Consider the following 18,611-nt stretch of genomic DNA (forward strand, 5'->3'; position numbering starts at 1 on the left):
GTGGTAAAAGCATATCTAGACAAATTATCATAATAAGTAAAAATAATGATGGTGTGGTAATGTCTTGACGTAGTCGTATATATGTAAAATTCATTGTAATGGTTACATTTATAGCCTTCGTGTACTAAGGTACAGTGATAAATCACTACATCTTTAATTTTGGCCAGATCTACTTCACATATCAAAAGATTAAGCAAAAAAAAAAGAAAAAAAAAAAAAGCTATCTAGTTCTTTCGATGCACGGCAATATAACCCAGCCACAAACGAATCGTCCATTACGACCTATGTCATAATAGGTAATGTGAGGTCAAGGTGCCCCCGAGGAGCAAGGGACGATGATGATAAATCACATATATATATATATGTATATATATATATATATATATATATATATTATATATATATATATATATGGGGGGGGGGGGGAGTCTAAAGAGTTCCAGGTATCTCAAAATGTATTATATAGCGAGTACTGTGTTAATAAAATAGATATTTTCTTATTTGTACCTCACTGACTTGGTATCTAAGCATGTTCAACCAATGCGTCAATGGACAATGTCGTAGCTTAGTTTTGTTAAAGTGAAACGGGGGCAAACCAGCACATAGAAAGGATCGACGGTACTAACTCTCAGGATAGACAGGTTCAAATGAAAACGTGATAATTTATATAACACAATATTTATTAAATAAATGTGTACACATGGGTCCTAAGCCACAGCAACACAGAATCTGCAGAAAGAGGCAGGTAGCCTTTGAGACTGTGCTATGACTTTTTTTTTCGACAGAGACGATGCTGTTGTCGGCCAGGTAATCAAGTTACATCTCGTTAAAGAATGATGAGAAAATGTGTGTATAGTTTGGTTGTTTGTTTTTTTTTTTTTTTTTTTTTTTTTTTTGGGGGGGGGGGGGGGGGGGGAGGGTTTATTTATTTCCAAGGGCTCAACTTTGAAGTTAAAATGTTAATAATGTATGATGGCAGTGACAAACAATGAATCAGAGTATTGCCCTCAAATGGCGGATTCAGAAACCAAGAAGCGACGTATTGCAGAATTTAAAAAATATCTCGTTTTTGAGTGAAGGAAGCATATCTTCCGACTTCCGACTTATAATATGAAGTGTAGGAAATTCCACAATGAAATATAATAGGGATGCACCTTTATTATCAATCGCCCATAGTAGGATATGGATATACCCTGACCTTGATAGCGACGCTCTACGGTCTGTTGAGCGCTAAGGAATTACCATATATTATCCTGAAGTGTCACAGACAAACAAATTCCGCAGCTTCTAGAAATTACTAAAATGCCATGGTTGTTGGTCAATGGGATTCCCCGACATAAAATATTTGTGGAATTTGCATTGTTTTTTTTTTTTATAAGAGCAGGTTATATTATATATCCGGATGGTATATTATTAGAATCTGTCCGTATTCTTTTTTCACCAAAGAGGATTGTCCTTCCCCCCCCCCCCCTCTCTCTCTCTCTCTCTCTCTCTCTCTCTCTCTTTTCATCACCATCTCTCTTTCTCTAAATATCTATAAATCTATCTTCAATCTCTCTCTCTCCCTCTCTCTCTCTCTCTCTCTCTCTCTCTCTCTCTCTCTCTCTCTCTCTCTGTGTGTGTGTGTGTGTGTGTGTTTTGCTCTGCTCTCTCAGAGTTGTTTTTTGTGTGTGTGTGTGTGGTCAGTTTCAGACTATTTGTCGGCGTCAGCTTAATCGATTGATATTTGAAGAAAAGGTTTTCTGACCAAATTTAAAACGAAAAACGTGTTATTTTTCCCATCGCAAAAGTCAATGCCGATGAGAATCGTAGCGGTGGCAATCCGTACTGATGACGTAGATCGCTTGTGACAAGTTATTACTGACTGACTTACCGAATGACATTGACGAATGGCTTGGACAGGACGATGGAGAGGACAATACATACAAGCTTTGTTGATTTCGATATCTAAACACATCCTATTGACCCGATATGCACCAAAAGAGACAGAAGGAAAGATAGATAATAAAGAGAGAGAGAGAGAGAGAGAGAGAGAGAGAGAGAGAGAGAGAGAGAGAGAGAGAGAGAGAGAGAAAGTGTGAGAGAGTGAAAGACAAAAGATAGAGATATATAGATATAGTTGGATAGATAGATAGATAGATAGACATATAGATAGATAGATATATAGATAGATAGATAGATAGATAGATAGATAGATAGATAGATAGATAGATAGATAGATCGGTTAATATGACCAACATCTTGCCAAAAAATAACAAACCTGGGATTTCCTTTTAAAACTTCACAGAAGTCCCGTTAGAGGGTTTTTGACAAGATGATGGTCATTTTAACCGATCGATATTTGAAGGACAAACGTTTTAAAACATGTTTTGTTTTTAGACCAGGGCAGCAGTGACCATAACTTTTCTCCGACACTAAAGATGAAGATTGATTGGCATGAGGTTGTTCCCGTAAAATAAGACATGTGGACATTGCAACAGACACATGGACAAGCCTATTGATAGGCGTAAAAATGTCTTATGTACTTTAAAAAAAAAAAAAAACCAACCCCCCCCCCCTAAAAAAAAACAACCCAAAAAAAATAAAAAACAACTTTATGTTTAATAATTGTGGTTTCAAAACTGAAACCACCATTATTAAAAATACAGTTTTGTTGTTTTTTTTTTGTCTTAAATATTACGTTTTTACGTTTTTAGAAGTATCCGAAAAGACAACTTTTTCGACATGCCCGGGGTCGTCTTGGCATCTCAATGTTTGAAGTAAAAGATTTCAGGACAAAGTGAAAAAATAATAAATCTATAGTCGGTATACACTGTAAATGTTTGTCCAATGGACTGACTGGAGTGATTGGGTGGATGAGATTGATTGTGATATATGTTGCCACTGTGATCATATTTGTTTTTGTTTTGTTTTTTGTTGTTTTAAAAAAAATGTTTTGTTTTATTTTGTGTTGTGTGCGTTCTTTCTTTTCTTTTTCTGTAAGGCATTTAATTTAGACTCTTAGTCGAAATGTATCGTATTATGACATATTTTATTATCATATCAATGTGGTTTTTAACATGGCAGTTCTATAACTGTGTATGATATATTTTATGGAAGGCGCCAGTGAACAATTTTGATTGGAACTAGGCGCTATATAAATTCATTATTAATATTATTATTATTATTATTATTATTATTATTATTATTATTATTATTATTATTATTATTATTATTATTATTATCACCATCATCATTATTATTATATTTTTTATTACTTTTGTCTTATTTTCCTGTTTGCTTACTCTTCTTTTATTCTAATACGTCTTTTATTTTTATGTATCTCTAATATTCATCAATGTCTTTAAATGCTAATTATTTATTTATCTTTTACATGATTATCTATTTACTCAACTTTTTATTCATTCATTTATTTACTCGTATCTATTCATTTACTTGTTTTGTCTTTATAAAGAAATGATCGTTTTTATTAAATCCATTTCTAATTCATTATCATTTTGTAAAGCTTTAAATACCAATGGAATTTTGGTTATTTTATATTTGGTTATTTAGTTTCTTTGTAGTTCTTGTTTAGCCTATTCTTGTTTCCTTGTGGTTTTTGGCCTGTTTTCATTAGGGTTAATTCAATTAAATACCTTTTATTTATCTATAAATGAGCGATTATATTGTAATTTCTACTCAGGTGATGAAGACGACGACAGGATGATGATGATGATCTTGACCTTTTGTGTATTTATATATAATGTCCATGCATCAATTTGATCTTCTCATTGGTTTGTTTGTAACTATATATATATATATATATATATATATATATATATATATATATATATATATATATATAATATATATATATATATATATATATATATATATATATTATCAAAAAGCAACAAGGTATTTAAAGTTATTTTGACCTATGTAACCCTTAATGATGATGATGATGATGATGATGATGATGATGATAATGATAATGATGACGATGATGACGTCGAACAATGATGAATATACTAAGCAATGAAACCTTTCGAGATCCCTAAAAACGTTTACAAAGTTCTACATAAAAAAGGTAGATCATAATTCGTGGTTAAAACAAAGTATTATAGTGTTAAAAATAAAGCTTGCAAAAATATTTTTTTCGGGGGGTTGGGGAGGGGGGGGGGGGGGGGGATATGATATTTCAGGTTAAAATTATTTTGGTACCGGGAAAAGTGGACGGTTATGATCAGACATTAATAAAGTTGATTTCGAATTCAACGAGCGAGAATATAACACAAGTACCAGTATTTTGTTGGACCTTATTCGTCCTATTCATAGAATGCACCACTCTATTGACGTATTCTGAAAATAAAACAAAACTAAACAAAAAACACATTCTTATAAATTTTGTCCAAAAAACTCGCCTTTCATATACCGATCGATAAAAATGACCCTCGTCTTTTCAGAAACTCTCAAACCTGGCCTGAGACTTCAGGGAAGTCCCAGGTTTGAGAGTTTTTGACAAGATGAGAGTCATTTTAACCAATTAACTGATGTACTCTGTAAAAACACGTATTTAAAAATTTGCCCATAAAAACTCGTCCTTCAAATATCGATCCAGTTAAATGACCCTCATCTTGGCAAAAGCTCTCAAAGAGTCATCTGCGAAGATGAGGGTCAGTTAAATCGATCGATATTTGAGGGACGAGTTTTCTGGACAGAATTTGAAATACGTGTCTTTCCATATTTAAAAGATGAGTTTATGGATATATTTATTAACATGTTTTAGGGATTGTTGTTATTCTTTTTTCAGAGTACTTACGGCAGTTGTAAAAGTGGTCCATATTTCGACAAGCCTTAAAATCATGATAAATGTGATCTATCATTTCAAACTGGTATAATGTCGGGCGAGGTGAACCAGGTTATGAACTTTGAATTCATAAAAAAAATATATATATAAAACTTGGGCCAAGCTACACGCTTAGTTGAATTTTAAAAAATGGATGTAGTTTCTTAAACTGCAAAATATACGTTTTAGTCTATTTAATCATTCTTTAAAGGTATTTTCTGACATCTGCTCCATCCCGACACAATACCAGCATATAACGATTGGTCACAAAGTGCCAAAATATAATGAAACGCTGTATCTACTCGGGTAATTAACGCTGCGACAAAATGTGTTTTCTGTTAAGTTACACAAATATGGGCAACGACATTAACTCATTTAATGAACAAGGAAATGATCTACTTTTCATCAATTTCTCTGGCTTGAAACTGGCAATAAAATATCCAAAACCTGAGAAACTGGCATTTAAAATAATTAAAGGAACAGCTTGTCACAGAGTCAAAAGATTTCGGATGCATTAAGAAGTTCCCTCTGTTATTCTTTTGGTGCAAGTAACTCAGTTTTTGATTCACTTGTCATTACTGAACTTAAGAGATATAGATTAAAATAATATCTTTCTTTAGTCCAGTTGCCGTTTTTTGTGTCGGGCGTCGCCAAAATGACTTAATGTCGCAAACCTCAATAAAGATGATAGTGATATAATCAATTAATGAAATATTTCTTACAGTGGCAGCAGGAATGGTCTATGCACTCGAAGAGGATCCGTGGAACAGTCGAAGGTGGAACGACACAAGGCCGTAGAATCCTCCTGATCCCAGCCCAGAGGTGAGTCCGTCTCTTTACACTGACAGTGAGTCGGGATACGACTATCTAAGGACAGGGAACGATATCGCAGTTTACGAGATTTGGACGTGTTCGGTCGAGATGGCCAAAAAGAAGGTTTCTTGGTTGATGATATTGCCGAGGTTGTTGTTTGAGAGAGTGAGGAAATGGATGATTTTGGAGAGGATGAGTGGAGAGGTGGTAATCCAGTGTTTGTGTTTGTGATTGATGGTGTTGAGGACAATAGGGATGATAAGGATGGAGAATTGGTTATTGGGTGTATACTATTTTCGTCTAGGCCGTGTAATTGTCTTTGGGATTTGGAGGAGGAGGAGATGGGTGTGGTCGCTGATGATGAGCAGACGGATTGGGACAGCGGCGACGATGTGAGTGGTAGTCGTAGCGAAGACGGCGTGGATGGAGGTGTGTTGTCGAATGGGGTACTAGGGGATTGGGGTAAGGATTGACTGGGGTTTGTGGACGAAGTGAAGGTGAGCAGACTTGGCGTGGCGGTTAGACGCCTTTTTCCTGTGACGGGTGTTGAAGGACATGAGGAGAAGTAGGCCATGGAGGCAAGCTGGAGGTCGTAGGAACATCTGTGAGAATTGAAGATGGACGATGAGCGTTGGAGGACTTGGGACGGTGATGGTAGCTTGCGCAAAGCCGATGTGACGGTTTTCAGGCAGCTGGAATAGTGTTTTGTAAGATTGCTGCCACTACTGCGTTTGACGCGTAGAGAACTACTGGTTCTGATGCCATCTCCCGAGGCTGGCGCACTGTCGGTTGTTGATGGCGTTGTTGGCGTGTCTGATGGCTTTTGGATTAAATCAGTTGAGGATACAGCGGGTAGGGATGTTGACGTGGCAATAGTAGATGTACTCTCACGACAAGGATAGTGAATTGACGGGGCACTGACGAAGAACGACGGAAAGCGGCTTTCCAAAGACGTTAAGGGCGTATCCAAATCAGCGACAGAAGAAAAGAATAGATTTTTACACTCGTCCTTCTTACGTTTTTTGTTTCGCATCGTAACTTCTCCTTTGTAACACGTTTGTTCGACAGTTTCAATTTCTTTTTCATTATTTCTTTTTTCTATTTCTGGAACATCGTGTGAAGTTCCAGCTTCTGTAGACATCTCGTTTTCTTCTGGCGATAACGGTATTACTGATTCATCGATGTAAAGTTCTTGATCCAGACTATATCTTGTAGACTCGGTGGACGATCGTGATCTGTGAGAAAACTCGATCAAATCAATCAATCTCATTTTGTCTTTCATTCCGGCCTCAGCTCTTCTAGTTGAACCCAGTCTTGGACTTCCAGAGTAAGTGCTAATGTTTGACAAGCGATTGCTGTTGTTGGAATGGAGTGACAAATTGTCGTCCACTCTCGCGTCTTTTGGGTGTAATAACGTACAGACGGGCTTAGAAACCCCAATATACGACGGGTCGGATGGCAACATGGGTAGAGTTGGATAGGAAGTGACGTCATCGAATACTTCCGTGGAAGGAAATCGACTTGCGACAACGCTGGTAGTCGTGTCTGAGAGCGAATCAGAAGCTTCCATGGAAATGAGATCATCATCTTTCGGTGAATCGGATAAATACATCACAGATTGTTGTTCACAAGTTGATTCTTCTCCTGATGTACTCGAAAGCGATGAACCGCGCAGAGATTGATTATCAATGCAAAACTTTTCATTCTGTTGGTTATCATCACCTTTGGCAACTCCCAACGAGTCTCTTTCCAAAGATAATTTATTCTGATGTGAATCAGTGGCACCATTTTTGTAAGATGATAATACTGGACATGAAGTTTGGTTGGCACAAAAGGGAGCTATCATGGCGATATGAAGAGGAGGAGAGTAAGTATCGGACGAAATCGAAAATGTACCGTCATCTGTGCTGAAGTCAACACACAAGCGACACTTCCCTGACTCTTTACTTTTGTGAATATCCGTACATTTACGCAATGAGAAATCAACCTGATCCGCCGCGTTCTCATCGCATGCGATACATTTGGCTGTCAAGAAATCCTCTGACAAAGCATCGGAGTCGGAATCTGAATTCAAATCGTCTTTGCTTGAACCCAAATCACTGTCATCAGAAATCAACTTTTTGTTTCCCAATCTACCTTCCACGTCTATGAAACACCCCATATCGCTGTTGCTAGAATCTAGAAATTCCATGCTGGATCCGAAATCACTGGATATGCCATCCTCGCCAAAGGAATTCAACCGTGGTTTGCAAAAGGCGACGCGCTCTTGTTCAGGCATAGATTCTCCAGAAAACGAAAAACTGTAATTCCGATTGTGAGAAGTTTTGTCAGAACCGAGGGATTCACCATTTAAGCTATTCTTTAAAGTGTCTTTCAATTTCAAGTTTACAGAACAATCTACTGTATTATTATTATCACACGTCTTATCGTGATCAGAAATTGAATCTTTAGCATTATCCAATGGTTTGATTTGACATGAACTTCCGCGAAAGGATTTCGTACGGCTACTTGAAGAGTCTATTGAATTTGAGTCGATGCTCTTGGTATTAGAAGTTTTACTATTATTCTCGGAAATGGCGAAAGCTGATATACAACCAGAGTCGTATTTTTCAATAGAATTCAAAGTTGAACGGGTCATTTCTTCCACAGAATGTATTATGTCCTCTACAGACTCTCCAACTGATTCCGACTTTGGCAATGGCAAAGGTTGGGTCTTTTCAGAAATAGATTTGTTGTTATCATTTCCAACATATGCAGACAAATTTGAAGGTTTTTCTGAGTAAACCAAGTCTCCGTTAGGATTGCCGAGACGCCCGATGGCGTGCTCTTTATCGTCGCTGTAAAGGGATCCACCCACGGCATCCTCATAATCCGAATCGCTGTCAGATGACGACGACCAGATCGATTTATAATAACTCCAAATGTGTCTGAGTGGTCTGTCATCTCCATCACCGCCCCCACCACTCCCAAACCCTCCATCCCCGAGTCCATCCAGACGAGCCTGCCACGACTCGTTCCCGATTACTTTCATGGATCGAGATCGAGGCTTCACTCTCCAGCGGACCTCGTCCCGAAGTCTGTCAACCTCGGATTTCCTCACTGTGCATGACGAAAGCTCCAGACGGCAACTAGAAGACCTGGTCACAGTGTTGTAAGTATTACAAGGAACCCCACCATCACCTATATCACGACTACAACAATCACGACACTGTTGTCTTGACAGTTCACAGATTCTATCGTCACTGGAACTCTTATCCAAAAAGCGACGCGAGAGTCTTCGGTTCAAGATATTCCGGCGATTTTCTTGTGAAGAGTAAGAAGTACATGGGAAACGCCCTGCGCATTTACTCCGGGTCACAGAACAGCTCAGAACAAAATCACTCATGATGACGTTGACCAGGGGTTGAACTATGTTCAACACGATGCAAAATAATCCATGTTTGAATCAGGTTGTTTTCTTGCGAGTTTGTGTCTTTTTTTTTTTGTTACGATGGCAGATTAAAATGAAATTCTAATAGAGTAAAAGACAATGAACGTTTATGGCATAAACACTAATACTGAGACAACGATTTGAAAAAACAAATCAATGATACGAAATGATACGATACAATTTGTTTTGTTTTCTATATCATTATTATCAAAGAAAAGTTTTTGACCAAACGTTCACTTTCAATTCTTGCTGTAGAAATTTGAAGCGTTAAATTTCAACTTATTCACCAAAGCTCTGCACTCATTAAAACACAACACGGTAATTTAGATATATCCATTCGAATACCACGTGCTTTTTCTCGACTCTATTCATAATATCCGCTTTCTGTACCTTTGCTATCTTTAATCATTTACTACTAACATGTAATTTGAACAGGCTGTCGCTAAAATTGAAGACACTTTCGCGACACAACAATCCATCAAACTAGATGAAATTGATCCACTAAAATCGATTGAGCTTATTAATCAATTGGATAAACAGACAAAATCGTTGATATCGAATAAAACTAGACACCAGATTGGATAGGTAATTCTAACCTTTGGATATCATTATTAATTTAAGACCTATTATAAACCTATTGTTGTCAAAAGGTGTTATATAACATTTTATTTTGTTCTTTTTTTTATTAAGCTGTTACTATCATATTCATTTTTTGTTTGTTTTGTTTATTACTTTTTACAGATCACAGTTTCTAACAGCTTAGTATCACTTTAACAGCAAGACTGACTTTCTTTCCAATTATAAATTTCTCTCATTATTTATCGGATTATATAACAGTTTTGAGAAGGATAAGAAATGCTGACAGATTATAGTAAAATAGAGCCCCATAAGTAAACAAATAAATAGCTAATCTTGCAAATCACGCAATTCTAAAAGTTTTAAAGAATCAGACGAAGACTAATGAGAACGATTTTTAATATTAAACAAAATTAAAAACAAAACAAAATTTAAAAAATAATAATAAACATGATGGATTCAAAATCTAATAAATCCACTAAACAAAAAAAAAAATGAATTTAAAAAATTAAAACGACTCTAGCATGTGCCCTAGATCAAGATTAGCAAATAGAGAATATCAACAACAACAAAAAAACCATCAATGCGATAAGATTTTTAGCCTCGTCCAGAAAATCTATATTATGTCTTGAATAGTGTTTGCTCTGTAATTTAAATTAAAGCCATTAAATAAATTATGTTAACGGACGTACACATTTCCTTTATATAACTCGAATTCGCGTTTAACACATCTTATGCTTCAAAATGTTAAAATGCTAAAGATCAATTTAATTTTTTTGTTAATAACAAGTTTGAGTACGTTCCTCAAACCGTTCACACAAAACGAAATATGAACTCAATAAGTACACAGCTACATCTAACCACGATCAAATCAATAAGTATCGCGGTGAGAGCTTTGAAACAATTAACCACATTTTTGTCACATTAACAAATCACCAGTCTTTTGACTTCTTTCATTAAACACAAGATTGTCCTACATCTAATTAGGGCAAGCATGCAAAGAGAACAACTGTGTGGAGTCCTAAATTCGAAAATACAAATAATTTTTTTTTTCTTAATATCTAGCTCCTGATGTTTAGATAATAAGTAATAATCCCACACCTTTCGAATTTACATTACACGAGCAGGGCGGCAGTGATGAGGAACAAAACAATGCGGGCAATGATAATGGCCGCTTGCTATCTCAAACGGCCGCCTAAAACAATGGCGGGGTTACTAAAGAGTTAAATACCTCATGGGCCAAACTCGCGAAATTTTCGCTCTCAGATTTCGTTCGCGAACTTGGCTCGTCACGGTAGGTAAGTACTAGTAAAGCGTAGGCGCTAAATTATTATTTTCATGCTCTCTTTATTACTATTATAATGATGAGAATGATAGGGGAGGTTGGTGAAGACAGCTTTTTGTTGTTTTTTTTTTGGGGGGGGGGGGGGGGGGGGGCAGGGGGGGGGGGGGGGGGGGGGGGGGGGTGGAGAGTCAAACCCAGTCATGTAATGGATGCCAAGATACTTATTCTAATGCGAGTTTGGTGGTCATGTAATTTGTCTGTTGGATGCCTGGCAGTCGCCTGAGATCCTGGCGAGCGCGCCACACTGAACAAGGCACGTAGTAGGGGGAATCATAAACATACATTATCTACATACAGTCATTACATACATTTTATGTATAATATATTATGTATTTATATATTATTATACCTACATCGCAGAAAAGAAGAATGAAGATATGGAGGAAAACACTGTCCTTGTTGGAGTTCGGCTTTGACTGGGAATTTTTCACACACACACACACAAACACACTCACACACACATACACTGCGGACAATGGCAATAACATCTTAAATTTTAACCAGAAATATTTCGACTTTGAAAATAATATCGTTATATTAAGATGATTTTCGAAGTCTCAAACCTGTGCTTTCAAAGTTTAAGTAACAAGTCAGGTTTTGAGACTGTTTGACAAGGTGAAGACATCTTAAGCTGACTTAAACTATCGATGTAATACTTTATGTAATCAATAAGTTTCAGGTCGGAGTCAACTGCATCGCAAAAATATCGCACTGGTAGAGAACATGAAATCCAGGCCCGACGGTCTTTTCCACTTTGCCCTGTATAAAATGGCACTGAAATAACATCTCTATTACATGGAAAAGTTGAGAGAAAATTCGCAGAATATGTTGAAGATCATCCCTTAAGATGGCATATTATTATCTGCCGTGGTTTGAAAAAAAAAACAACAACAAACAAATTTTTAACATTTTGGCCGAAAACTCGTCCTTCAAATATCGATGGATTATTTTAATCGACCGATATTTAAAGGTTTCCGATCTATATTTGAAGGACGATTTTTTTTGGCCAAAAATGTTAAAATGTGTTTTTCTCAGAGTAAGGCAGTCATGTTTCTGTTTCAAAACGCCCAAACCATGTTGGAAATCGTATATCGATGCTCAACAGGACTGATGTGAGGATGACATCGAAAAATAATATCTAAGGTAAACCGTTTCGGTTTCAGAGACTCAGTCCTGAAACGTATTGACTTCAGTAATCTGATATAAACTAAAAGTTACTTCGAAAAAAAAAAATGTTTAAAGTGTTTTGTCCCTGCAAGGCTGATCACCCGCTCCGAAGGGGACAAAATACAATTTCATAAATTTAACGGATTCTGTTTGGCTCTGTTTGTTTTGGTAGATCCTCTGCAAACAATGCCTCACCTGCTACCCCCCCCCCCCCCCCAACCCACCCCCTTCCCTTTTCCCCCCCAAAATAATTCCCAACTCTACCTCTCAACCAGCACTGCCATACATAAATAAAACATTTTTTTCTTAACTAATTGGCCAGAAATTGGTTACTTCAAATATTGGTGAATTAAAATGATACTAAACTTGTCAAAAATTCTTCAACGTGAGATTTCTCTAAAATATAATTTACTTACTGAAATCTCAGGTTTAGGAATTTTTGACTAAGTGAGGACCATCTTACTTCGTGGATGTTTTGCAGCAAAAAGGATTTCTGGCCAAAATGAAAGAGGCGTTTTGTCCGAGTTTGGCATCCATTCCTGCCTCATCCTACCATTCTTATTATCTAGGCATTACAATGACATTTATTTGCTCAGGACTTGCTTTAACCAAAAATATTTTGTTTTGATTTCTGAGACGCAATTGTCACATGCTACCCATTCTTATAGTTTTAACTGCCAATCGACAATTCTGACACTTGCAGGTTATATAAAACAATTTATTTTCGTTGATATTTTTCCCCTTCTTAAAATGATCGAATGCTTTGAAAGCAACAACATGCTTTACTTGAATATTTAAAAATCGATCAACTCGAAGATGGCCAAGCAATATTGTATCTACAATGAAATTAAACTGCAAACAAAATCAACCATACAGACAAAAGTATCAAATGTCGAAAGCTTAAATGGAACAAAAATGATAGAAGACTAATTAGGATATGCAGTGAAACTACTAACAACAACAAAAATATAAAACAAACAAAAAATATAAATAAATAAATAATAAAATAAAATAAAATAGGTATAAAAACATACCAAAAAGAATATAATTATACAGATAGTAAACGAACAATCAAAAGAAAAAACCCCGCGAAGAATACAAAATAACAAGACAAACAACGACACGCTATTGTGTAATATGGAAGAGAGAAAAATAAATCATCTTAAACCCGAAAGTAAAATTGAATAGCTATATATTTCCTAGTTTCTTTTTCACCAAACTAAACCACACGGTACCTTCAATATATGTGTGTGTGTGTGTGTGTGTGTGTCTATATATATATATATATATATATATATATATATATATATATATATATATATATATATATATATATATATATATATATATAATTAGCTGAAAATGAATGTTTCGTTTTCATCGAACATGACATTCATTTCTTCATAAAATTTGGTTTTCCTGTCAAGATTTGTCAGTGATGAGAGTCACTAGAAAACTCTACACCTAATATTTGCCTTCCTTCGTCACGTGATAGACCAATACAATACCACTATGACTGACTTGCCCCTGATCTTTCAATACAAGACGTGCTATGGTGTCAGATGAATAGTCCCTCAATACAGAGGTGCTCTCACAAAAAAAAAACCCGAAGAAAAAAAACAAGAATTTAAAATTTTGGCCAGAAAACTCGTCCTTCAAATTGTCGATCAAATAAAAGGACCCTCATCTTGGTAAAAACTCTCAAAACTGGGACTTCGCTGAAGTATTTGGGTTTGTTTTTTTTTAAGAATGCGACAGAGAAACCCGTGGAGGCCCATGGAGCTGAAGTTTATTTTAGTTTCTGAATAACGTTGCAAGGGCAGACGCAATTGTTTGCAAACTCCTCAGACATGATCTAGTCTAGCGCAAAGTCCTCCCGGCAGATCTAATACTAATAGTTGCAATTACCCAATCACTGCCGAATGAACAGGTACGTCTTTTTTTTTTTTTTTTAATCTCAACTGTGATCGATACTGGTCCCTTTGCTTGGGAGGTTAGTGCTCTACCAAATGAGCGATAATGTCAGGTTATATTTAAGTAGAATTTGGCCTGTATAGAGCTGATCCCCTTTATAAATGACTGCGAGAGTGTTAAAGGGTTTGACAGGTACAAATCAATAGACACAAAACAAGCTCTCGTGTTAAATGACTGCACGTACAACTTACTAAGCTACCGAAGGTTCACAAAATATTTTCTCTCTCTCTCCAATTTGGCCAGAAAATATTTAGTTCAAATATCGATGAAACAAGATAACTCTCAACTAGTCAAATATTCTTAAACATGAGAAATAGAAGTCTCATTATTATATTTTATAAGCGCTGAGGGTCATATTAATTCATTGCTATTTAAAATGTACAAATGCCGGACCTAAAATGGACAAAAATATTGTGTACAACAGTAAAGCCATAACCGTAGGATGACAGAAAAAGGAAAAATTAAAAGTGACTCATGAACTTAAAGGTTCACGATCAAGGTCGAAAGGTGATTATGTCCATTGATAAAAGCAATGGGTAAACATAAGATTATTAAGTAAATAAATAAAAGATTAGTAAAATAAATAACTTAAATTGAATTTAAAAAACAAAACAAATGATTAAATGAACAAAAAATATTAGAAAGATAGATTAAGCAAATACACTAGTTTTTGATTGCATAAGTGAACGTTTCATGAGATTAGAATAAGTTAAAGTAATACTCTTTGACACGTGAATACTCCATTAAAGGACCGTTCGTAGTAGAGGGAAAAAAAACAAGCAAACAAACAATAAAACCCACTCACAATGATATGGAGAAAAAAACAAACAAACCAACCAATAAGAAACATTTAACACATTAACAGGTGTTTCAAACTTAATGTCCTTGTGGTGAAATTGAATATCAGTACATTCGTTGAATATAAAATACATTTAATTTGCAAATAACATTTTGTAACCATTAGGAAAAACAGTTAAATAGTTTTTACATAAAAAGCACATCCAATAGTATATGGTGAATGTATTAAAGGAGATACTCAAATTGACCAACTTTGCGCCCAACACATCTGCTTACTCTCGTGATGAAATGATGTTTGGCTCTCTCACAAATAACTTTTCCTGGTTGTCCAACTCGATGTCTCAGTTCATGAAGACTATGGAATCTTGCACCTGATATTTGATCTTTTAAAGTCAGGATAAACCCCCAAACAGAAATAATGGTTAAATATTGTTTTAAAAGGCATTATAATGATGGAGTATGGTTAGTTATACAGAAAAAATAGCCCTTTACCCAAAATTAATGGGTTTTTTGGCACCAGGGACCCCAAAAATGTCATTTTGGGGGTCCTATGAGCCGAAAAATGACATATTTTGAAATCAAGATTTCTCAAAGAGATTTAAAGATAAGTCAATGAAATTTTGTACATATAAAGTAAATCATAAAAGTAACACTGTGTACTAAAATAATTAATATAAAGTAATTACTTTTGTTTTTAAGGCAATTTCACTCCAAATATGTTTTCGGACAGAAAATATAAGAAATAAAATATTTTTAAAAAATCATAAATCCTTCATTAATAAATTGATGATGTTTATCTTAGAAGAAATGATGTAAAATGAGGCCAGCTATATGTATGCCAAATTTCATAGAGATATCTTTATAACTTTTTGAGAAATCATGATTTAGCTGTGGAGCAAACCGGTGAAAATGACATTCAGATTTTTTTTTTTTGGCTAGTTCAGGGGGTTTATCCTGACTTTAAATAGCCCCAAAGAAAAAAATCCAAAGGGTTCCAGTCGGGGCTGTGAAAGATTTACTCGGAGTCTCTACCACATTTTCGTCAGTGCGTGATCTTCTTTTAGATGCTAACCCCTTTCTTTGAATGGCTTCCCAAGAGACAACAACGTTGCCTAAAACTTTCACACCATCTTCTGATTGTCTTGACAAATGCGATTTCAACCTGGAATCAATTCGGTACTCCCTGCAGTATCCAAGTTCAACTTCACTTGTTGACTTCAGATGCCAAATTCTTTCAAAATAAAATGCTTTTTATGTTGATTGATGTACAAGACATGGCTACTGTGTCAGTAGTTTTTACAATAACAAAAATTGTTAAGCAGCACGGCTTCCGAATGTTCTTATTTACTTCCTTTCAAATTTGGTGCAGCTTGGTTCATATATAATGACGTTATAGGGAATTTGGTGAGGGACATTAAATTTGAAACAGTTGGTACATGGGTTAGTGACTACATTCCTTCATTGGATACCAATTAGATGACGTACTTCTTGGTAATGACAATGCTCGATAGCTCAGTGCTATTAACTATTATGTCCACAATTTCTGAGTCATTCATTTTATTCTCATACAAGATTGACAAACCCATTAAATTACCATTTCACAGGTCGTCTGTTCTAATAATCTTGCTACTCTACCAACGATGGCCAAAGCCATTATCTGCATTCACATCTGATTTACTTAGTAGTGCAAAGTATTTCAAATTAATTATTTTTTAAAAGTAAAAATAAATAAATAAATAAGAAAATTAAAAAACAAAGCAAAAAAAACAACAGCAATTAAAAAAAAAATTAAACAAACCAACAAACAAGCAAAACAAACCAAAAAAACCCAACCCAACAACCCACACTCCGATTTGGTTTTGACAATCTTGCCACCAATCCAGTCGCTGATCATCTTCAACGAAACTTGATGTGTGTTACCTGTCGAGACACCGCGGTATCGACAGGTACCGTCTCCGTAACCGACGCAACAACTAGATACACAGTCGTTGGGTTGTACGACAACTTGTAGCTTGAATAAAAGGTGGCAAGAAGATAACAGCTAACAAAACGATGTAAGTTTAGATACAAGGTGAGATGGGCGCGCGGGGCGGGGGTTGAGGAGGAAACTTAGTAAAAGTAAAGTATTGGGGCGGGGGGTGGGGAGAAAGGAGATGTGGGGATTTGGGCGATCTCCCAGATAGGTGTTTGTAATGGTTGTAAGGTTTGTTGTTGTATCTGTGCACAATGGATGCGACTGCGCTCTTACATAGGTGTCGCTGCCAACTTATAGACTCCCTCGAGGTAAAGAATAAATATAAATAGACACGTTTATAATGGGCATTTTCGCAGTTTCATCGTAGTCAACGCACTTCACAATGCTCTGTAAGGCCATTGCAGCAGGCCACATGGAACCAAATCAACAATACATATCATAGTGGTCTTCGCCTGTTAAGACGCCCATGTTTGTTCTGTATTCTCCCAATATCCGTGCCTACCCATTCACATCTAAGTAGAAAGTTTACAATTTACTCGAAGAAGCTATGTCGGGACCAGGATTTTGCAATGTAAATGCTCATGCAAAAACGTCTGAATGGCGAATTGTACTGTATAAAATGGAAAGCTAGAAGATGAATGAAGTAATGTAAAGCGCACTGAGCATTGAAAATTCATGGAAATGCCCCATAGAAATGAGTGTTGGCAATTTACTCGAATAAGCTATGTTGGGACCAGGATTTTGCAATGCAAGTGCTAGTACAAAAAAGCCTGAATAGGGAATTGTTCAGTATAAAATGGAAAGCTAGAAGATGGATGAAGTACCAAATTTAAAGCGCATTGAGCATTGAAAATCCGAGGAAATGTCTCATAGAAATATTCATATTTATTTCATTAAAACATTTAATTTAGAATTCATAATATGTCGAAAAGAGGGGCATAAACAACTTCGGTCAATAGTGAATAGTAACGCGAAACGCGTTTCTAGTCTCTAACTCTAACTCGTCGCATTTTGGAATGGGACAGAACGGAGGGTCCCATAAGAATTGGTCTATATTATAATGGAAGATGTATATAAAAGGGGGCGGGGCCCCTCTCTCTCTCTCTCTCTCTCTCTCTCTCTCTCTCTCTCTCTCTCTCTCTCTCTCTCTCTCTCTCTCTCTCTCATTCATTAATTTTTATACCAGTCTCTTTTGTCTTGTGCCCTGACATCACTACTTGCTTGTCACTCCGTGACCTTTTCGCTAAATTAGTGTACTCCGGTGTAGGTAAGGGTCAGGGGGAGGGGGTGGGGGGTCGCTGAGGGTCGAGGGAGATGCTGTTCTAGATCGCACGGACAGACGGAGTGTCCTCTTCGCACTTAAATGTAAATTGATATATGTATAGAATTATAATACGATCATGGGAAACTAAGCGGACCTTTTCGATTCTATCGTAGCTATCAAACATACTAGGGAAGCTTGCTGTCGTGCTATGAGAAAACACTTGTTTTTCAGTTTGGTCAGAAAAGCTCAAAAAGAACAAGATGGGATGAAGGACAAAAAAGGTGGGATCGTTAAATGGAGACAAAGAAGACGAAGAAAAACGAAAACATCTGTCCACAGCCGCTGCCGCTCGCAATAAGCTGACACACTTAGAAACAGACTGAAAAGAAAAACAAAAATAAAGTTATACAAGAGCCTTGTAAAAGCAGTACTTATTTACAA

The 18,611-nt window shown here is 36.2% G+C and overlaps 1 protein-coding gene across 6 annotated transcripts in view; it reads right to left on the reverse strand.

Moving 5' to 3' along the window:
- LOC144968311 (rho GTPase-activating protein 8-like) overlaps positions 1-18,611 on the reverse strand; it is a 99,018-nt gene that overhangs the window by 31,850 nt on the left and 48,557 nt on the right. For 2 of the 6 annotated variants that reach the window (XM_078906547.1, XM_078906548.1), the window contains exon 1: positions 5,551-9,363. The exons of the other annotated variants lie outside the window; for them this stretch is intronic. In XM_078906547.1, coding sequence (XP_078762673.1) covers positions 5,551-9,026 — 3,476 coding nt within the window. In that variant the 5' untranslated portion in view covers positions 9,027-9,363. Of the gene's footprint in view, positions 1-5,550; positions 9,364-18,611 lie in introns of those variants that run through there. 6 annotated transcript variants of the gene reach the window in all.

Source organism: Berghia stephanieae, chromosome 3, assembly GCF_034508935.2.
Source record: "Berghia stephanieae isolate SIO BIC M18660-M18661 chromosome 3, UCSD_Bste_1.3, whole genome shotgun sequence".
NCBI lineage: Eukaryota > Metazoa > Mollusca > Gastropoda > Nudibranchia > Aeolidiidae > Berghia > Berghia stephanieae.